The sequence below is a fragment of the Nyctereutes procyonoides genome, unplaced genomic scaffold (assembly GCF_905146905.1).
Source record: "Nyctereutes procyonoides isolate TBG_1078 unplaced genomic scaffold, NYPRO_anot_genome, whole genome shotgun sequence".
Classification (NCBI taxonomy): Eukaryota; Metazoa; Chordata; class Mammalia; order Carnivora; family Canidae; genus Nyctereutes; species Nyctereutes procyonoides.
Genome location: NW_026575034.1, coordinates 20,958,616 through 20,981,300, shown reverse-complemented (window position 1 = coordinate 20,981,300; position 22,685 = coordinate 20,958,616). Strand labels below are relative to the sequence as shown.

The window sequence follows — 22,685 nt, the reverse complement described above, 5'->3', positions numbered from 1 at the left end:
TTTATTAAGCTGGGAGGGTGAGATGCCTGGGTGGCTCAGTTGGTTAAGACTCTGACTCTTGATTTCAGCTGGGGTCACTGATCTCAGGGTCCTGGGATCAAGCCTCGGGTGGGGCTCCATGCTCAGCTCAGAGTCTGCTTGAGATTCTCTTTCTGCCTGCCCCTGCTCTCTCTCGCTCTTGATCTTTCTCTCTCAAATAAATTAATAAAATATTTTTAAAATAATAATAAACAAATCAGGGAGGACAAGGTGGCTTTGTGAATATGATCTGAACGAGGGATCGGGGTACTGCAGGTGATGGTGTGATGTAGGCACAGGAAGGCACACAGCTTAGCAGGGCAGACAGACTTTATTAGTGATATCAGTACAGCAGAGGTGCCCATGGAACAGGGGGGAGGGGACCCATGCCTGAACCAGTCCCCTCCTACTGCCCCTGCCGGACCCTACCAAGATGGGGCCTGGCCTAGACCAGTTCCTCCTGTTCCACCTGAAACATGGGGGTGGAGAGCCCGGGGCTGGCCTTGCTTCTTGCTCCTCTTATCAATCCAGTATTGTCACTTCATTGCAGGGATGAGGTCTCTCTCTCCCCAGCCCCTAGGCAGGGAACCCCAGCTACTGGAGTGGGGCAACTTTGGGGGGGACCTGAGGCCTAATGCTAGCCTCTAGGGCCCCTCCCTGCTCTACACCCTTGAGTTCCCTGGGGCTCAATGCAAGCAGGTGGAGGGAGGACTGAGGGCTTCAAGGGGTATGGGCCCCCAGGCGTTTGGGCTTGAGCGAACCCCACAGCGACTGAACGCCCCTGCGGACAGTCCACCCTACACGCCGGGCAACGGACTCAGCAGGGGGTGCTGGGAGGCAGGAGGTGGAGGCCTGGGAACGTGCATCCAGACACTTCTGATAGCGGAGCTGCAAAGAGGCAGGTGGGGCAGTCAGTCTCCAGCCTGCCCCATGTGGAGTGGGCGTCATCACTCCACCACCCTACATGCTTACCATGCACGCAGCCTGCACAGCCTCTGAAAGGCTGGCAGCATTGGGCTCGCACCAGAACATGTGGCAGCAGAAGGAGGCTGGGCCGGCAGCCATGATGAATGCAAATGTGTGGACATCTCTGCCCACAGCCAGGAAGGAGAGGAAACGCACCCGACATTCCCCCAGCACTGCTTCCGTCTAGAGGGACAGAACCCAGTTAGGAAGGAACAGCCCAACCCTCTCTTCTACTGGCATATCCACTTACTGGCAGCTCTTCCTCAACCACCCCAGGCTCCCCTCCATGGCAAGGCATAGCCAAGCCTTCTCCCACCCTGGTCTTTACCTGCTGATGCAAGATGGTAAGAGTAGCAGGAGCCACGCTGACGTGACTTGGGGTCCACTGCTCACGGCTACTGGAGGACAGGACTGACTCCAGGGCCCCGTTTATCACATCTACCCCTGGAAGATATGGACACAAACATGACACCACTAGGGATGGGGAGAGGATGCCCCAGGGCCTTTGCTCCATCCCCACCTCACCAGTCAACAGCCCTGGATGATGCTGCACAGATACCCCTTCCTGGGTGCCCTCCTCCTTGGCTTCAGTGATTTAGCACTTTCCTGGTTTCTTCCATATTGAATCCTAGGCTTGGTTTTTCTTATTTGACTCTGCCTCTTCCTTCAGCCTCCAAAATAAACTGATTCCCCAAAACTCTGACCTCCCCACATCCTGGCTCTTGGTGTTTGCCCACATTCAGACATTACCCTGCATCATACAACAAGGACTCCCAAATCAGCCCCTATAAGCCACTCCTCTCCCATGACCCAATCTTTGTTTTGTTTTCTATCCACTTATGTTGACTTTTGTATCCCACTGTGCATGCCAGTCATTACAGTGCACAATTTCATTTACACCTTACAACAATCTCCCAACTGATTCTTTAACCACCATTTTAGATAAGGAAACCGAAGCTTACAGTTCCTCTGCTTCTTCTCTATATTTCTAGTTTTCAGAACTAGGACTGTCAAATCTTCGTTAGGTTCAGTAATTTTGGTAATTTCTACAATGTATTAAGAGGACAAGGAACAGAAGGTTCCTAGCTTTTAGATCAATCAATCAATATCCCCCTGTAACACAGTGGTTCCCTCCACTCAAACTGCTATTAAACAGTTCACTCTTGCATCCCACTTTTGCTTGCACTCAGCAGAGATGCAAGGCAGAGGAAGCACACGGCACAGTGGAGGCATGGGTTCCAGTCCCACGCTTCTCATGAATGGGCTGTGATCTACCATGTCTTCACCTTCACAACTAAGAGGTTAAACAGTGCCAACATGAAAGCATGCAGCTCTGCGGCCCACTCCAGGGCCCTCTTGCCCCTTTCAGTGCCTCTGGGTTCCCACAGGAGCAGACCACATGGACCCTTTGTGGGCAGACAAGGAAGAGGACAAATGTCTTCCTTGAAAGTCTTCCCTCATCTTGGCCTTGTTCATCTTACCTTTGGCTGGATCAAGGCCTAATTCCTCTCCTAATTATGTAAGTCCTCCAAAAACTGGCCTCATCTGAGCTGTCAAGCCTCATATTTTACTACTCCCTGAGCTTCAAATGATTTATGTAGCATTTATTAACATCTAATCTTGGCAAATGCCCTGCTAGGCAGATTGGGAATACAAAGTAAGAGAAGAATATGCCCTCAAGGGACACAGGCTGTAACTGTGGAAAAGCCTCTGTCTAGAGTGCCCTTTCCCTCTTGATTGTGTGAGAAACTCCTGATTCTCATCCTTCAAGGTTCACCCAAGACCCATCCAGGAAGCCTTCCCTGCTGCAGGGCAGAGTGAGGATGCTGCTGGGACAACTATTAGCACATCTTGTAACTCCTGGAAAACCTTTTTCCACCCTGGGCTGTGGCCATCTCAAGGAGGGAAGGCAAGTTTAATTCATCTCTGTGTCCCCAATCCTAGCACAGGGCTTATCTATTATCTACTTAAGGAATTCCAGATGCTTGAGCAAATCACCCTCAAGGCAACATGGGCAAATGCAACCAAACTGGTATAACCAAGTAACCTAGGAGCCCACAGAAGGGTGAAAACACAGGCAGTTCCTGAGTGGGTCAGGTCAATTGACAAGGGCTATGGTGTTTTTGCCGTTTATTCCAGTCTATGGAAAAATCTCGAAGACCATGAGTGTGGACAAGATATCAAAGCTCATGGGGCCATGGGGATGGGGCCTGACCTTGGAGTGTGGGGAGAATTGGTGTGGAGGTAGGGAAAATAGTGGAGCAATGTGGCCTACAAACAGTCTTCCATATTTGGTAACAACTCAGGATTAAAACCTATACCCTGTCCCCCAGTCCTGCACTCCCAATCCCCTTTATCCTACTGTGCATTTTTCCCCATATCATGTTGCCTTCCAACATATTACATAATTTCATTATTGTCTGTCTCTCCTGCCTAAATTGTCAGCTACCTGAAGGCAAGAATCTGTCAGTTTGGTTCATTAATGTGAACCAAGAACTGAGAATAGTGCCTCACACAGATAGGCATCCTACAGATACTTGTTAAATAAATGAATGATTTATGAATGAATGCTGCAGCTTTAGGAGGAGCCAATGTTAAACTCCTGGAGGTTAAAAAGGGAGCAAAAGACAAAGCAGGAAGTGAGTTTAGAGAGTTTAGGGAGCTGACCATTGAAGTGACGGGCAGCAGAGGGGCAGTCAAGGATCGTAGACAGTTGCTTCATCGTCGTGAGAACCTATGTAAGGTGGATAGAGAAGGGGGGTAGGGACAGTAACTGGAAGAAGCAACAAGGGTTTGGAAGTTGAGGGTGAAAAACAGAAAGAAATGAAAGCAAAGATTTAGGAGTCAGTCAAGCTTCCTTCCTGCTCCCCACACATTATTTTCTCACCTCTGGCTCCCTGTCTGTGGCACTGCCACTGAATCCAAGTGGAATACCAACTACCCTCTGTAAAGACAGGCCCCCTTTCAAACCCTAGCTCAATTTCCATTCTTTCTAAGAAGGGTTTCCTTATTGGATCTAAGGTGCTCGTCATTAAAGTCAGTATGGTTTGAGGGAAAGAGCAGAGAATTGAAGATGACCAGGTTTGAGCCCTAGGCCTCCCACTTCCTGGCCATGTCATTTGAGGTAAGTCTCATTCATTGTTTCATGTGTTCATTTATCCATTCATCAAACAGTTGAGTTCTTCCTAAGTATCTTTTGATGTGACACTTGACCGCCTCTTGAAGCAGTCTTTTTGCCTCCCACTTCTCTTCTTCTGCTCCCACAATCCTTGTCAATTTCATCCTCCTCTGCCCATTAAATGCTGAGGGTCTAAAAGCTAGGCCTAGCCTCATTTCTCTTTTCACTGTGGGCTGCTTATTTTCAGGGATCAGTCTCCTCTACACTCATGGCTTTGATTACCTCTATAACCCAATAATGCCACATTTGAATCTGCAACCCAGACCTCTCCTCTGTGAATCCAACTGCCAACCTGAGTTTGTCACTCAGCTTCCCCATCAAATTTGGCATATCTGAAACCAAACTCCAATCTCCATACCAAAACTGGCCTCTTCCAATGTCTACTACCTTTACAGAATGGCATCACCATCCAGTTAGTTTCCAAAGCCAGGAAGCCAGGAGTCAGCCTGAATGCCTCTGTCCCTTGTCCTACATTCAGTCAATCACCAAGATCTGTTGATTCTAATTGTTTAAACGTCTCTTCAATCTGCATACTCTTCTTCAGCTCCACCATAGTCCATGATACTCTTCTTACCAGCCATAACTACTCCAAGATCCTCCTAATTGATTCCTCACATCCACCTCCACCTGCTAAACATTTTATTCCATGGTATAACCAAAGCCAACTTTTACAGAATTCAAATTTGATTATGCAAAGTATTTTCCTGAAAATTCAACTATAGCTCCATACTGATTTTAGGATAAAGAACAAATCATTAATGTGGTCCATAAGGTCTGACTTGTGACCCAACTCCCAAGCCTCATCTGGTACCAATGGCCTTCTCTCAATGCCTTTGAAGTACCAAAGTGCCCTCCACTGTGGATCCACTTCTACACTGTTTAACCTGCCTGGAATGATATTCCCCTGCTTTATTCCTATCTCCATCCCACTTTACCACATTAGCCTCAATTGATTTTTTTGATCTCAGTTTAAATGTCACTTTCTCAAGGAAGTCTTTTCTGACTAAATGAAGTTCCTCTCTCACATAGTTTTATAGTACCTTGCTACTTTCTTTCAATGAATGACTCAATTTGTAATTACACATTTATTATTAATATGATTATTTGACTACTTCCTGTTTTGTTTTGTTTTTCTCTGCTGCAACCTTCTGTAACCTCCATGAAAGCTATGATCATTGTTCTCCCAGGACCCAGCACATGGTAAGTTTCATAGGTATTTGTTAAACGAATGAAAAATAAATAACAAGTACTGTGAAAGCACTAGAAATATAAGACAGTATCAGATAGTCTCTACCTCAGTTTCCTTATCTACAAAATGGATATTAACATAATCCCAACCTCATAGGAACATCAAAAATTAAACGACATATAAGGAAGTACTTCATAAGCAATAAAGCATGTCACAATTATGCTCACTGCTTCCTCTTTGGATGCTCACAGCTCATGGTTAGTGCTGTAATACCCAACCCAGCTCCCAGCTGCTATCTGGTATTTCTAGTCATCTAAGACCCACCTCCTAACCCAATCAAAGCTTCTCTGTGAGATGCAAGAGTGGGTCTCCTATGTGCCTAGTTCAATGGTTCAAACTCAGTGAAGGCAGGCCAACTGCTGGTATAAGGCAGGACACAGAATGCAGATAGGACAGAGGTACAGGAGGTGGGATGCATTTTAAAGAGCAGGGGGACATCAAGCATGAGGGAGGTCTGGTAAAAAAAGGTTTTAGAAGGCAGAGGGTGGGGGCATAGCTTTGGGATCAGGATGGTGGTCCCTGGGTGAAGAAGAACATACATACCAACAGGTTTAGCAACAGGCACATTCCCCAGGTAATAGACTTGGAACTTTTGTACCAACTCATTCTTAGGCGCTGGAAATTCCACTGTGGAAAAGAAAAGGAGGATCAGCCATGGTGGCAGACCTTGCTCACTCCCAGGCCCCACCACCAGGGCATAAGCTGGATATGCACCCATCCAAGGCCCTACCTCCAGCCCTTCCCCACCTCCCTTTAACCAAAGTCCCTCCACTTATTTGATCCAAAGAATTTAGTCTCTATGTGCCCATTTTTTTATCATGTCCATGTAGTAGCTTATGCCTCTTCTTGGGTCACCTCACCTTTCTAACAAAGCTGAGCTGGATCTGGCAGGGTTGTGGCACTGACCTTGGAAAGGGACATCCACCAGTTTAGAGTGGTCCAGGGAGAGTCCGTTTACCAAGCAGCGGGCATTACGCCTTTCGGCCATGATCTGAGGAGAGGAGGGGAGGAGCGAGAGAGAGTCCATTAGGGCTTCATTGCCCCAGAGTCCCCCACCCCCATTCAATGACCCCACCCACATCCTTGTAGAGCAAAGGTGCCAACTAGTCCAGGGAGCGGAGGGGGCCGTGCCTTAGAGCAGATCTCATGCAGGCTGGTGGCGATGTTCTTGGCAGGTGCCTCACAGCGAAACACGTGGCACTTGAGCATCTGGGTCAGCTTATCGCGAGCTACGTAGGCAAAGTCCCTGTTGGGGGAGGGGCACCTCAGTGTCTCCCAGTGCCATCCAGTGGGAGGCATCATCCCTACCCCACCCATGCCCTCCCTGTCCATCACAGCTCCTTCAGGGCTTCTGCCCTCAGGATGGTGTCCTGTGGGTGCTGCCTTCTGGCTGGTGGGTAGACAGGCAAGCATGCCGAGGTGGAGGAAAATGGGCGAGCACAGCGGGCAAGAAGGGGCAGGGCGGAATAGGGGAACTTGGGTGCTTTGAGGTATCTGGTCCTGGTGTGGGAGGAGGAATGGTCAGGGTAAATTAGGTATAAGTACCTCTCTCTGGTTCCGGCAGCATAAGAGAGGCAAAGAATAGAGTCAGGAAGGAGGGCCCCCAATCTGACTGCCAGATGAGCCCCCACCCTAGGGTCCCAGGCACAGCTCCCACCTTCCACTGTCCCGCCCGACGCCCCAAACTCGAATGCTGACGATGGGCTGGGCATGCAGTAGGGCCTGACTCTGCGGCTCCACCAGCTTTAGTGTCTCGTCCTCCAGTTGTAGCAGCAAGTCCTTTCCCTGTGGGCCCAGGAAGCAGGCACTCAGTGGAGCCCCAGCTGGGGAGGTGACTCATCTCTGCCACCTCCAGCTCAGGGGAGGTCAGCCACAGCTGTGGGGTCCTGGCCTTGGTGGTGGATCACCCACCTTGCAGGCTTCACTCTAGTAGAGGTCACATCTGTCATCCCTTACATGACTCCCTTTATCATCTGGTCATTGCTAGAAACCATCTCCCAAGGCCCCAACCTGGGATCACACAACAATCTCACTAAGCTGTCACTTGCAAGGGGTTGACACCTCCCTCCCCCAGCCACTGCTCGGGCAGCCCAGCTCTCCTCTCTGTCACAGCTCCCTTCACTTCTCCACTGAACCATACCCACCAGCTCAGCCCTCACCTCCCCCCAACCCCCAGACATGGGGTCGTGCAGATTGTTTTTGTGGTAGGAAAGCTGACGGATGCAGTTGTTGACTGCCACACTGCTGCGTCCAGGGGCCAGCTCCTCCTCGGTCATCTCCACCCAGCCTAGGGAGCGCACGGCGAAACACTGCCAGACAGAGAAGAGGGGGTGGGAGGTATAGGGTCTGAGCTAGAACCAGAGGACCTCCAACACAGGACACTCTCTGCTAAGAGCAGAGGAGTTCCTGACTCAGAACATGGCAGCTGGGAGGATGCTCTGAGCTAAGACTGAAAAGCTCTCCAACAGGATATAGTTGGCGGGAGGGGGATGGTCTCAGAGGAGACCCTGCTAGCCCCTGCTAGCACAAGGAAGCATCTGAGTCAAGCCTGGATGGAGCCCCTGCCAAGCCACTGGGCTGCTTGAGTGAAACACTGATGTGCCTCTGGCTCAGAAACAGGGATCTATGCTAAGACTGGAAAAACTCCTAACTCAGGACCTGGAGAGGTTACTAAGACCAGAGATGCCCCCCAGAACATGACACAGGGGGTCTCCTGCACATAGAGGAGCCCCAGCCTGAGGAATGGGCATTGGTCTTAAACAAACCTTGATCCCTGGGTTGGCATTCCGTGGGGGCAGCTTCTCCTCCTCTTGGGGTAATGGCTCTGGGCTGGAAGAAGATGGTAACATTTGGTACAGGTGCTCAAACGTGGAGCTGTCCTAATGCCCCTCCCAGAGAGGTCTATCCCCCCTGCCAGCCCACTGTATCATGCCTTCCCAGTCACCTGAGGCTCTGAGCTGGGAAGGGCAATGCCCCCTCCTCAGCGTCCTTCAGTCCCAAATCCATAGGAGCCTCCTCACTGGGTTCATCCTTGGAAAGGGGAGAGAGGAGTCAGGACCAAAATGATGCCCCTTCTCCAGCTCCCCCATTGTAGAGCAGGTCCCCTCACCTTCCAAAATTCTCCATCCTCAAAGCCTTCTCTATGGGCAAAGCCTGTCCAAGTGAGCTATGAAGAGGGATAGGAGCAATAAGTGGGTAGCTTGTCTTGTTCTGGCAGCAACACCCCTCCACCCCTGTACAAAAAACAACAGGCCTGTGAGCTTACCTGAGACTCCTCTTGGGGGCTGCTCCCCTGTGAGGGAGAGGCCCGGCCTGGGGGCTCCCACTGGGTGGTCCCTGTTGGGATGTGCCAGTAGTAGGTCCCTGAGGTATCCTGGACCCTCATCCATCCAGCTGGCAGGTCGGAATCCGTCTCGAAGGCGTTGGGGTTCCAGAAGGAATCTGCTGGGTGGGTGGGGGGACTGATGAGGGTCTACCCACCCAACAAGCAGACAGTGGGTACTTATGCCAATCCCTTCGTGGAGATCCCATGGTGGACAGGAAGGGATGGGGGAAGGGTTCCAGCACAAAGTTCCTGCTTCCTCCTAGAGCTTGCAGTCGGGAGCCACAACATGGGGGGACCACCAGCAGGGGACATGACTCAGGTCTCCTCCTGGACCCTGCTCCTGGCTAATGTGCCCACATAGAGGGAAGGAGGAAGACAGAGAGAGAAGGAGGCTGGGTGACCCTAACTGACCTCCTATCATATATGCCCATATCTCAGGCGCACACACACTTGTCAGCTCTTGCACACACACGTGCACTCAAACACACAACACATACAAGCCCTACTACACACCTGTGCAGCCACCACAAACACAAGGGTGTACATACACAGAAAATACCAGCAGAGACGGTGGGTATCACAGGTGCACACACATGTGCAGGGGCAAACACACACACAACCCAACTCCAGCCATACCTTAACGCAATCACCACATACAGAGGTATGCACACACACGGTTATATGTATCAGCTCCTACCACATGTGTACAGAGACCACACCCACAACAACCCCCAACACATGTGTGGGTACCACACAGATAGTGAATGCACAGTCAGTCAACCTCTGCCTCGTGTGTGCAGATACCACACACACTCACACCTTGACCCCTGCTACACACAGATGCAGGCAAACGTCTTATGCACATGCACGTATACCTGTGACATACACCCCTCTTCTTCCAGCAGAGCCACACCACTCCAGCCCTGTAACCCAGCTTATGCCTCCTCTGCCTCTCCTCCCTACCCAGCCCCACCTCATATTCTGCCCAGCCTCATGCTACCCCTCACCTGGGCTGCTGTCCTGAAGGATGATGGCCAGGAAAAAGTCCTGGGAGAACATGGCGCTGGTTCCCAGCCCCTCCTGCCTCCACCCTCCCTCCTCACAGCCCCTCCAGCCCAGCCAGCTGGGCTCACAGCCTGGTGCTGGGCTGCAGAGAAAAGCTCATCCCGCCCCCTTCTCACCAGGGCAGAGCGCCTGCCAGGCAAGATCCTCCCCCGCCTGGCGCTCACTAAGGAGGGGCCAGGACCACCATGGGAGGGGACCTCCGTGGGGGGGGGTGGGGAATAGAGGGTCCTCATAAGACCGTAGCCCTTCCTGCCCACATTTCTTCTTTCTAATCCTGACTCCCCTCCCCCAATTCTGAATCTCCATCCCACCCCGTAATGGGCATCAGAGTGCCACAGTCAAACCCAGTCTGGAGGACACCAGGAAACTCAGCCCCTCAGGAATACCTCAGCCACCTGGGGCCCTGCAAAGACTAGCTCTCAGCACAAAAAGGGTGTGGCTTCAGAGCTCACGGGGATCCCTCCCCTGCCCAGGACCTGCCCTGCAGTTTGAGCCCAAAAGTGGGCCTTGAAGGCTGGGCCCCAGCAAGCTTGAGGCTGGGCTTGGGGCTTCCCTGCACAGCCCCCCTCACCTGCCAGGGCCCAGCTAGGCTGCAGCGTCTCCTCGGCAACCGCAGCACCAGGACGGTTGGGAGCGCCCAGACTGCTGACGTGCTTCCCGTTACCAGGGAAACCAGGAATCCTGACTGGTCCAAGAGGCAGCACAGAGGATACAGGCAGTCCCCAGACCCAGGCTGCTGGGCAACCAGGCACACAGAGGGGCTGGGAGCAGGTGTGGTCACTCAAGGTGGCCGCACACCTGATGCAAACAAGATTCCTCACCACCCTCTTTGCAAATGAGGTAGGCCCATGGAGGAGGGGCTCTTGCCTGTTCAGCCTTCTAGGTAGCCATTATCACCTCTTCTCTCTCCACCCTGCCTTCATCTCAGACCCCAGGGAATTAAAATGCCTGCTCTTCCCCAGGGACCCTCCAGTGCCTTTAGGGCTCTCCTGTGGAACCTTTCAGGAGCACCAACAGCAAGAGCAACCGTGCCCTCCACAGACATACCCTTCTTCATGAAGGGTCACACACCTCTTGAATCTGGGGACCAATTCACCATCTTCTGACTGAGTCACACACCAATCCATCTGCCATCCCTGTTAGCCTGTACCTTCCTGCTTCAAAGAGCTTCATCCTTCCGATCTGTCCTGGAGGGGCGGGCTGCTCTCCCCCTCTGACCATCTGGGAGGCCCTTCTGGAGCCTGGCACATCTCCCTCCAAGCACAGCCCCACTAAGGCCTTTGCCGCACCACATGCACACATTTATTCAGGAATGTACATCTTCACTCCTGCATCGACTCATTCAGGCACTGACGCACGAATTCAAAGGTTTGTGCATCATTCATTCATTCATCCGTGCATGCCGTCATGGTGAAACAGGTATAGCCATTTGCTCGGGAGTCAGTGAGTCACATAATGCTCTTTCCTCTTCTCTATCCCCATGTCACTACAGTAGTTCAAGCTTCTCCCTTTTACCTGGAATTCTTACCTGGATCACAGCAACAGCCTCACAGGTGGGCTCCCTCCTCCAGCCTAGTCTCCTCCAATGTGGACTGCACACTACAGCCCACATGATTGTTTCAAAATGCTGAACTATTCTCTACTTTAGTAATCTTAATTATTTTCTCTTGCCCTCAGGATAGAACTCAAACTCCTCCCGGGGTGTGTGTGCTGTTATGAGCCTCTAACCTTCTGCCTTCGAGCCTTATTTCTGATCACCAGCCCCCACGCCCCTTGTCTCTCTCTCCCTGCTCTTCATGCCCCTCATCCTCTACAAGCCCAGCCTCCTTCCCTCAAGTTTCACCTGACTATCACCCACTCCTTCTTCAGGCCTACATGTAAAGGTCACGTATCAAAACTGACCCACCCCCTCACCCCCATGCACACAGGCTGAATGCCCTCCTGCACATCTTCCATCCCAGTGCTCACCATGCTGATCAGAGCTGCCTGTCTCTCTCTGTACCCCCCTAGACGGTGAGCACCATGAGGACAGGAACCTCTGTCCCTTGTGCTATGCCTTCTCAGCATTTAGGACAAGGTCTGGCACTGAGTATGAACTCAACACAGGTAGTAAATTTCATTCACTCTTCCATTCATTCATTTATTCAATCAACAACTCTGTGGAGATCCTAGGCTGGGAAGGACAAAATAACTTTTGCCCAATGCTACTCCATTCCTACAGGAACCCAGACCTCCTCCATGGCCTTCATGATCACAGCACCACAATTACAAAAGAGTAAGCAGTGACTCAACCCTTTCCGAGGCTGGCCCCACCCCATTCCCTCCACTTTCCATAGCCTCCACCAGAGCTTGATCCTTGGCTGTCCTCTCTCGCTGAGGTTGATGCCCATGCCCAGCAGGCCCTTCCCACTTCTTCGGCAGTTCTGGTCTCCTTCTCCCAGACGGTTCACATGTGCAGCTACTACAGTGACCACCCCAGCAGCCCCTGGACCAATCAGGCTCTCCAGTATCTGGCCTCTGTCTCATACCCCACAGCTAGGGCAGAAGTTCCAAACTAGCAACCTACAGACAAATACAAGACTCAGATTTTGTGTGGCCTGCATGGTACTTTGTAAAAAAACGGAACTGGCTGCTAACATTTAGAAATTGGGCTATTTCACATCAATGTCCAGTTTTTGGTTTTCCTTGAAAAGTGGCATGAACTGACTGGATGACATTTCCCCCCCCATGCAACCCTATAGATAACCGGCTGGAATGAAGTAGCAGCTGCTCCTTTAAAAGGAGGTCCAAGCAATGACCATTGAAGGCTACTAACATCACAGAAAAGAGAAGCAACCAGACTTTGCCTTTGATAAAAGTACTCAATACCACCTATGAAACGTTCTTGCAAAAGCAAAACACACACACACAAAAAAACCTCTCAAATCCAAATCTGATCAAGGCTCTAGAACTCACTACCAAATCTGCAGGAAATCTAAGGGAAGAGAAACCTGCTCAATGCCACCACATGGAGAGTCTACAAATCCAGACTCTGGAAAACCCAAGATAAATAACATGTGTCTCTAATTTAAAACAACACTCTGCAAGCAAAAATAAAGAGAGACAGACGGAGGAATGGAAGCATGACATACAGACCCAAAGAAACTTTAAGATACACATCCACCACGGAAAGGTCTCCAACTAACTGGTTATTGATCCAAATAATCAAAACTTTAAATAGCAGGATGTGTGTGTGTGTGGGGGGGGTCATTTATTAAACAATTAGGAAATTATAAATATTGACTGGATATTTGATAATATTAAGAAGTTATTGCTGAATTTTTGTACTAATGATAATGGTTTTGTGAAAATTTTTAGAAGAATTTTGTTGTTTAGAAATGCATGAGTAAACAAACACTTATGGATTTGAGCATCTGCTTTGAAATAGGCTAGGACCCAAGAGTAGGTCAGGGTATAGATGCAGCAAAATTAGTCATATGTTGGTCACTGTTAAAACGGAGTTATGGATAAATTGGGCTCATTATTCTATTCTCTCTACTTTTCTAGATGTTTGAAAATATCCATGTTAAGTTTTTGGAAAGGGGATGCTGTACTGCCTTTGGCTCACCTGCATGAACTACATGGTCCCCTGCAAAGGCTCCACAGTTTGGGGTCTGGTATGGTGCCTGCTGCCAGGTGCACACCCGAGTCCTTCCTAATCTTTACTTGTCTTCCAATCCAGAAAACTCTGGGCTTGTAGCTACAACCCATTATCTCTATCCTCTGTTGCTCAGCTCTGTCTGCATCTCTATGTGACATCAGGAAATACAGAAATTCAATTTATTTAACTGGGACACATTTAATGATCAGTCCTTGGAGTCCAATACCTATTGTCCCCTCTTGCCCACCCCACAAAGATGGATATATTCATTCTTTCTTCTTTTATTTCCTAACTTTTAGTTAGTATTCTATTCCTGATACAAAGAATACAAAATGGTATCCTTACAACACCCAGAGTAGTGCTCTGCACACAACCGATCTCAGTCTTTCCAAGTAGACATCTGTGGGGAGGTGCTGCTGTTGCCTCCAGATCTGGCCTGTTAAAAGCTGACTTAAGTATACCTGGCTCATCATGCTGTGTGCATCAGTGGCAGGATAAGCAAGGACAAGAGCTCAGGTCTAGACTCAGTTCTACTATGATCCCAGACTGTCTGTGACTTGGGAAAGCTACTTAACCTCTCCAGGCCTACTATGTATGAAGTATGGGCATCATAATAGCATCTAACTCACAGTATGACTCTGAGGATGGAATACAATTAATGATAAGCATAGGGCAGTACCTGGTAAGTGCTCCATAAATGCACCTAAGTCCACCATCCATCAGTGTGTGCATGATGGATGGACCTAGCAACTTGTGCAAACACTCTGAATATCAGGAATGGTTTCATCCAGGAAAACCTGGATATGGCCTGCTGAGGACTATGAGGACACCAGCTCTGTGGCTCATGTCTAGGCTGGCCCTAACATTGATTTGGAGAGGCCTGACCCCTGTCCACTTGCCCTCCCGGATCCCCCATGTCAAGCTCCATAAGGTACCTGTGTCCTCTGGGGAGCCGTAGGAGGGGCTGCCCTGGGATAAGGTAGCCCAGCTGGAGTCCTCGTCACTGGCTGCACTGTTCCGCATGCCAAACAGGAGGCTGGCACTCTTGCTGTGTTCTCGGGGACCGTCTGCAAGGGCCTGGGGTCTGGGGGGCACCTCCACACTCTCCGGGGGCTCGGGCAGCCCTTGGGGAGAAGACAAGTCCTCCTCCTCCTCCTCTTCGTCCTCTTCCTCATCATCCTCCTCAGCCTCCCCTGCCGCCTTCTCCTCTCCTTCATCCGGCCCGTGCTCTTGGGTGCTGATGATCAGGCCAGATCCTCGGAGCCCTCTGTTGGCTGCATTGTGGGCGGAGAGCTCCAGCTCAGAGTACAGGTGCATCAGGCCTTTGGGGCCCAAGGGTGCCATCTCAGGCTCCTGACTGGCCTCCTCTGCCAGGGTCAAGGTCACGTTGCGGTTCTGGTCACGATGGGCTGTGGCAGCCCGCCGGAGCTGGTTCTGGCCCTCCTTTAGCCACTTGGCATTGGCAGGGCCTGGCTCAGGCCCACCACCCTCCCCCATGGCACTGCGCAGGTCCTTGGGTCCCACAGCCGTGGCCTGCAGCTTGGAGTTGAGCAGCTGGTTGTGGGCAGTGTGCAGGGGCAGGGGTAGGCTCAGGGCAGGGCCTCCGTGGCTGTTGGCATTAATGGCCGACTGGCTCAGTGACGATGGAACAGACATGGCCTTGGCAGATCCTGTGGGGTGAGGATAGGAGACTGTGGTTGAGCCTCCAGGTCAAGACAGCAGCACCCCTGCTTCTGCCTGGGGCTGTGCTCCGTACCTCGTCATCTCCCTTATGCTCAGCAGACTAGCACCCACTGCTGTGTCCTGTGAGCTATTTTCCCATGACAATGACTAGGCTCAACTCCTGTCCCCCCACACCACCACCCACTCAACCACCATCTCCACCAAAGGCTAGGGCCAGGCCTACAATCCACCCCAGCCCCAAATCCCCAGCCCTGAGCTTTCTGAGACAGCACAGCCAGCCCCTGCTTTGCCCTCAATCTCAACAGCAGAGCTTCCACACAATGGCTCTCTGTGCATCCCCACCCCCACTTATCTGACCAGGGCTTACTGTGCCAGGGACCCAGCTGGTGTGGGACTGGCTCATGTGTTCTGGGACTGGACACACTCTGCCCCCTTCCTCTTGCCACGTTGCTATCCACAACTTCCTACTGTGAGCTCCCTAGGCAATGTTCCTATCATCAACCAGCCCTGAAGCCCAGGCCTACTAGGGACTGTGAGAATAGGAGAGAATGAGCTATAGACCATCAAGGGCATGGACCTGGGAAGGAAGGTCACAAAGGAAAGACCTTCAGCCTCAGTTCATGAATTGAATTGGCCAGTTGAAGCTACATCTTGATGACTGTTACTATAAAATATCTTACTTTGGACACCACTCCATCTGCCAGGCCCTATAATGCCTCATGCCTCAATCAACAGGAGCTTTTGACCTGTACCCTCCAGCCCTTTATGTCTTGATCCAAATGTCATCTTCTCAGTGAGGCTTTCCCTGACACCCTTTTAAAACTGCAAGCCACCATGCCCTCTCTCAGCAACACGCAAACCTTCCCTAGTGCCTAGCACCATCTGTCAAGCTATTTATCAATATTATTTCCACTATTTGTTTAATCATTGTCTCCCCATGACTGCAATTTCAGTTCCATGGTGGAAGATTTTGGTTTTTTTTTTTTTTCTTTTCAATACAATATGCCTAGACGGTAACAAACCCTGACACAGAACAGGAATTCAATAAATATTTGTTGAATGAATGTGTAAGTCTGCTCTCCTATCTCCTCCAGGCCCGATTTTAGCATCTCCTCTGCCAGTTGCAGGAAACACATTTTGGTCATGTCACTGTGTCTCAACCACTGCTCGTGGTGGCCCAAACAAATCCCACCTGCCGCAGGTGAGGGGATCTCCTTTTCCACAGTGACAGCCCTCCCCCACTTCCTGCCCCTTGACCCCTCTCTCATTACAACCTCTTTGTGGAACACCTTCACTGCCTAAATATCCTTACCCAGTGATCCCATCAAGGCCTCCTTCCATCCTCACCTTCTACTGCTCTAGTGTCCTCCTTCCCTGACCACCACTATAAAGTGCTTACTCCCTGGACCCTCACTGTCACCACTTCACAGGCCATCCTCCCTGACCAAGTCTTTCTCATCCTGGCCCTCTTAGCTCCGTGTCGCCTTCCACTTCCCCCATCCCCTCTCTGAGTCCTCTCTTCCTCCTCAACCCTTCTCTTCAGCACACAACTCTGTCTCACTGGCTGCCCCTCACTGCATACCTCTCTCTCTGACTCCCACCGTGTGGTTCCTTCTCCCCCATTTCTCACCTGAGCGTTCTCTCTCCCCCCTAGCCCCCACTGAAGAGTTCCATCTCCCCTGACCCCCTGTCCTGGTTCTCCCTGCACCTCGGGGTAGCTCTCAGTTCTGAACACACATTGCCAGTGAGGTGCTTTAGGCTGTCTGACCAAGGCTCTGCTGTGCCTCAGGTACAGCACATGGTCCTGGGGCAGGAGCCATAGCTTGCTTTTCCATCATGCCTAGCTCCTCAAACCCTAGCACAACACTGTGCACACATCGTGACCTGGATGAAAAAATGTTCCTGTGTGTCTGCCTCATGTGGAACTGCAGACCTGCCTGGTGTGGCTCCACCTGGGTAATAAGCAAACTCATGGTCACTGGCATAAACAAGAAAAATAAACAGCTCTGCCACTACCTAGAACCACAGTAATCTTCCAAAAATGGAAACCAGATTGTGTCACTCCCCAGTTGGAAAGTTTAGATGGCTCACTGCTACCTTCAGAATAAGATCTGTGCTCACTAGCAGGACATCGAGAGCCTCCTTGAGCCAATCCCTATGACCTCTCAGACCTCCTCCCCCTTCCCTGCCTCTTTCACACTTTACATTTCAGCTTCACAAAATATGGCAGATTCTAGAACATGTCACACCCTGACAGCCCTGGCTCTTTGTTTACAGTGCTCCCCCCGCTTGGAATCCTGTCTCCCTGAGTGAGAACCTCTGCTCATGTTTCAAAACTTGGCTCGGCAGGCACAGCTCCTGAGCAGTGAGGCTTTCCTGTTCCGTTCTCTTTTTTGCTCAGAGGACCATTCCCTCCTCCATGTCTCATGATACCCAATGCCCCATTCCATCCAAACACCCGAGACTGTCTTATTCGACTTCACGTTCCCATTACCAAGGAGTGTGCGTGGTGTGTGTGCCACACAGTGGAGCCTCGATGTGGACAGAAGGGAAGGATGGAGGGAACAGACAACGTGTGCCTAGAGCTGAGAGCTACCCTGAGGTGCTCTCAGGGGGTAAGAGGGATTTGGAGGCTGAGGCTAGTGGGAGCAGACACTGAGACAAACCTTGTGCAGCCCCATGGGCTGCAAGTGGGCAATAGGAGTATTAGAGAGGCTTCTGGAGAATGATGAAGGGTACCTGAGAAGGCAGGAGGTCCCAGAGCAGTGAGGACCAAGATCTGGGACAAAGGGAGGGAGGGAATTAGTGTACACTGACGTCTTGACTTGAAGGCTGTTCCACAGTGGCATCCTCACTCAGTTTCAGGACCCTGTGACTATGGCAAGCTGAGAGGATCACAGAGACGATGAGTCCTTCTCTGAAGCAGCAGTGTATGGAGCCAGGTTTTTAAGAGGTCAGCATGGTATTGACCTCCTTAGCACTTGGAGGTGTGATCTGGGAAAGGCACATACACTGTGAGGCTGGGACAGTGAAGAGCCAGATCAACTCCAAGGCAGCCCTGTCCCTCTGGTCAGCAGGGCAGAAAGTACTGGGGGAGAAATGCAGAAGCTCTGTTGTGAACAAGCACTGAAACCTAAGCTCCTGGTTCAAGGCATTCTATGGCACCATCACCTAACTTTTTGAGATCAAAGGATAACCAGCGACCCAGGATCCTCAAGAAGGGGCACACATTTTGGGGTTAGGTGTACCTGAAGCCTCTCAAAGGACGGAAAGAGCCACATGGATTCTGGCTCAAGGCAAGGAGCTAAGAGTGGCCACTAAGTGTGAAGGGGCTCAGATTGACTACAGGGATGGGGGTACATCCTACTCAAGGTCAAGAGTCCTCTAACCTGACAGCTTACTATTTGCAAGGCACTGTGCTAGGCATGGGGAAGAGTGACGAATTATGAAGAAATGGTCCCTCCCCAGTGGAGCACACAGTATAGCAGGGAAACCACCCCTTACAATGCAGTGCAGTGCCAGGGTCTGGACGGTCCCTGGCACCGATAAGCACTCCCTATTTGTTGAATAAATGATGGAGTATGATGGGGGGAGGAACAGAGCACTACAGGAGTCTGAGTTGTACTCTAGCCCAGACATCAGCAAGGAGCTGCTCAAGGAAAGACTTTTAAGTTGAGACAAGAGCACAACTCTCCTTGGACCACCTGGTGCACCACCCCTCCCTCCCAGAGGAAGATCTCCCCCTCCTCCTTCCCAGAGGAAATGGAATGGATTGGGGAATGTCCACAAACATTAATTTGCTGACCTCGGCACCTATCCTTTTATCCTTCTTCCTAAGACCAACTGCTTCATCTCTTAATTGGTTCCTTCCTTTCATGCCTTTCCAGGAATTTTATACCACTGTTCACCCATTTTCTCTTCTAAATAATCAACCTCTCCTTCTCAATGGGATCTACTATCTACCAACTTAAAAGCAGAATGTGTCTTGACCAATGGTCTTCCAGGGCCACTAGCTGCTCTTTCTCTCTCCCCATCCAGCTCAAGCAAACCTCTTGAAAGAGCTGTCTCTACTCACTGTTGTCATTTCCTCACCTCGCACTCAATGCTCAACCTCTCCAATCCTGCTTTCACTCCCAGAATGTCTCAGCAACAGCTCTCGCCAAGGTCAGCAGGACCCTGTGTCATCTAATCCAACCCGCACATCATCTTGGTTCTACTCTCAGCACTACTTGACAGCCTGCCTCCCATCCAACTTTCACTCGTGGCTTCCCGGTTTTCTACATCTCCCGGTTTTCTTCCTACATACTCTAGTTCCTGTCCAGTGGCTTCTTAGACCCTTATGCTGGCTCACCTTCCTCTATCAGCTGTTACATGCTGATATTTCTCATGGCTTGTTCTTAGGCCCTTTTCTCTTTCTCATTGAATATTCAAGATAAATATTTATTTGTGCCCACAGCTTCCGGTGCCGCCTATACACTGCTTATTTCAAAATTTACATCTCCATTTCAGACCCCTCATCCAAGCTCCAGACGTGTACATTCAACTTCCTATTCAGCATCTCCGCCTGGATGTCTCAAAGGCCTCTCAAACAAACATGCCTGCTTATGTTTCTCTCTCCCCATACATTTACTGGTCCTCTTTCAGGATCCTGGTTTATGGACTAATATAACCACCCATCCCGTTGTGCAAAACAGAAGCAGGGGGTAGCATCCTTAACGCTACTGCCTCCCTGCCTCCCTCACTCCCCACATTTAATCCATCCCCAGATACTGAAAATTTCCTCTCTGAGGAAAACGTCTGAACTTCATCTATTCTCCACATCCACTACCATCACAATCTTCACCAAGGACAAAGATCTTAAGATCAAAATTATTAACATGGCCTAAACTGTCATGCTCAGTGTGGCCTCTGCCAGCTCCAGCACTCTGCTCTCCAGCCTTACTGGCCTTCTCTTGATTCCTAGAAGACATCACGCTCTCTCCTTCCACAAGGCGTTTTGCAGGTGATTCTTTTCCCTTCTGCCTTTTTCCCTTCTGCTCTTCCCTTCTGCTAACCCGCAGAAATAACTCGAACTTACCCTTTACATCTTAGTTCAAATGTCAGGTTCTCAGAGAAGCTTTCCCTGGCCCTCTCTCTCTACACCTCCCAGACCAATTTAGCTTGTGCTCTTATGTAGTCTCAAGGCACTATTCACCATCCGCTTCATGGTATTTATTACACTTGTCATTTTATTCTTATCTGATTCCCTCCTGGATTATGGGACAAGATCTCAGTCTATTTTGTTCATAGTTATATCTTCAGTGCCTAGCACAGTATCTAGTATATGAAAGGTGCTCAAAGTATATTCGTTGAATGAATAAATGGTCAGATAGAAGCATTTTTTTTTTTAAAAAAAGATCACATTGTGTTGAGAGTATTTAAGGGGAGGTAGACAAGAGAGTATGATGTTAGAGCAATGAGGGAAAAAAAGAATTTTGGCTTAGGTTAAATTTGGTAGCAGTCAGGATGGAGCACAACGAATGGATTTGAAAAATACTTAGGTAGCGGATGTGACAAAATTTGGTGACATGAGATGGAGAGTGTGAGGGAGAGAGGTTAATCTAAAATGTTGCCCAGGATTCCAGCTTGGATAACTGATTGGAAAGTAGCCATTTCCGAGAGCTGAAGGAAGAACAGATTTGGAAGGGTAGGGAGGGAATGCAGGGACGGTAATTCAGCTTGGGATCTGTAGGTATGGAATTTCTGTTGAACTTCAATGGAGATGTCATGAGGGCAGCTGAATCTGGAGTTCAGAAAAGAGGTCTGAGCCAGATATATACATATACATATACATTACATATACATATACATATACATATACACGTATATATACATGTATATATATGTATATATATCTGAGAATCACTAACAGGTATATATGAAATTTGAAGGCTTGGGAGTGAACAAAATACCAGAGGAGAAAGTACAGAATGAAAGAGCACAGCTCAGGATGGAAATAAGAGCTTTACCAACATCTAAAGGGAGGGGAAGGAGGTAGCAAATGAGACCACGAAGGAGCAGACAATGCCAATGCCGGACAAGAGAAACCAGAAAAAATGCTTCCAGGAGCGTTAACACACACCACCGAATACTACTAAAAGGAAAGGGGGATACCAGGAAGGTGTCCATTGGAGTCGGACACATGGAGGTCTCCGGTGACCTTGGCTCCAGCAGTGTCAGTGGGTGTCAGGGACAGAGACCAAATGAAGTGGTTTCAAGAATGAATGGGAAGTGAGGACATGACAGCAAGTGCAGGCAAGGTCTGGGCTTTGAAAGAGTAGAGGGAGATGGGACTATGCTGGGGAGGCTGGGAATGCGAGAAATGCACAGGCAGATGCAAAACGGGATTCGGAATAACCTCTGAATTGGCGGTTGGAAAACTGCTCTCCAGGAGTGCTTCTGCTAGCGCTGGGCCTCCTGGCTAGGCCGGGGACACAGTGGGCCCCAGGGCACACCCCTCGGTCGCCGAGGGCAACTGAATGCGGCAACTGGACGGATTGATTCCAGGCCCGGGACCCTGCAGAAATCCGCGAGGGCCCTGCCTACCCCACCCCACGTCCCACTGCCAGCCCCTGCCCCCTCCCCCATCGCCCCTCGCTGCGTGGCCCCCAGACTCGCCCCGCTCCAGCCCCGAGGGGCAAGAGGTAAATAAAGGTCGGGGAGGGGGTCTTGTGAGGACCGAGGTGGCGCCTACAAGGTGGGGGGTGGGGGCCTGGGCGACGGTCCGAACGCGCGCGGCGGGAGCACCGCCCGCGGGGATGTGGCCTGACCAGGGGCCCCCCAGGCCGCCGCGGGGAAGGGGCTGCGGGGTCCGCTGCCCGCAGAGGGGGGTCGGGATCGGCCTCCGGGGCTAGCCCCGGGGCTGGGGCAGCTCCTACCTGCGCGGGGAGGCCCCAGGCCCAGGTGGCGGAGGTGGCTCAGGCTGCGGGGCTCCGGCTCCGCGGCGCCTTCTCCATCACAACATCCCCCGCCCTGGAGCGCGCGGGCCGCGGGGCCGCGCCCCGAGCCGCGGAGGCGCGCGCCGGGCGGCGGCGGCGGGGGGGGGAGGGGGGCGGGGAGGGGGCGGAGGGCCGCCATCTTGGGCCGCGCGCGGGCGCGAGCGCGCGAGCCCGTCGCAGAGGGCGCTTGCCGCAGCTCCCCCGAGGGCCCCACCCTGCGGGACCCCGGCCCTCAGCCCCCGGTGCCAGAGCGCGGCCGCCGCCCGGCCCGGCCCGGCCCCGCCCTCCGCCGCGAGGCCGCGGACTGAGCGAGCGCGCCCCGCAGGGCCCTGGGCCCGCACCCCGGCGCGCGCGCCGCAGCGGCGGGGCTGGACGGAGCGCGAGCGGCTGTGGCGGTGGCCGGGCCGGGCCGCGGCCGCGTGAGGAGGGGCTCTGAGGCGGCGGCCGCAGTCCCCGGCGGCCTGCTGGAGAGGCGAGGACGCCGCGAGGCTGACTGACGGTAGTAGAGCGAGCCTACTGCCCGCTCGCGCTGTGCCCGGCTCCGTGTTAAACCGTCTGCAGGCACCGTCCTCACATCAGCCGTG

The 22,685-nt window shown here is 51.5% G+C and overlaps 1 protein-coding gene across 2 annotated transcripts; it reads right to left on the bottom strand.

Moving 5' to 3' along the window:
- Window positions 1-330: 330 nt before the first annotated feature.
- APBB1 (amyloid beta precursor protein binding family B member 1) lies at window positions 331-22,182 on the bottom strand. 2 transcript variants are annotated; one of them, XM_055318062.1, is made up of 14 exons: window positions 22,042-22,182; window positions 14,377-15,111; window positions 8,677-8,855; window positions 8,521-8,577; window positions 8,356-8,441; window positions 8,177-8,240; window positions 7,571-7,720; window positions 7,069-7,196; window positions 6,543-6,657; window positions 6,318-6,402; window positions 5,955-6,038; window positions 1,313-1,428; window positions 991-1,167; window positions 331-906 (listed from the first exon to the last, which is right to left on the bottom strand). In XM_055318062.1, the coding sequence occupies exons 2-14, from the start codon at window positions 15,095-15,097 to the stop codon at window positions 739-741; spliced, it is 2,130 nt and encodes a 709-aa protein (XP_055174037.1). In that variant the 5' UTR covers window positions 15,098-15,111; window positions 22,042-22,182; the 3' UTR covers window positions 331-738. The 2 variants fall into 2 exon arrangements, with proteins under 2 accessions (XP_055174037.1, XP_055174038.1); XM_055318063.1 differs by having other exon boundaries at window positions 8,677-8,852.
- Window positions 22,183-22,685: the final 503 nt, after the last annotated feature.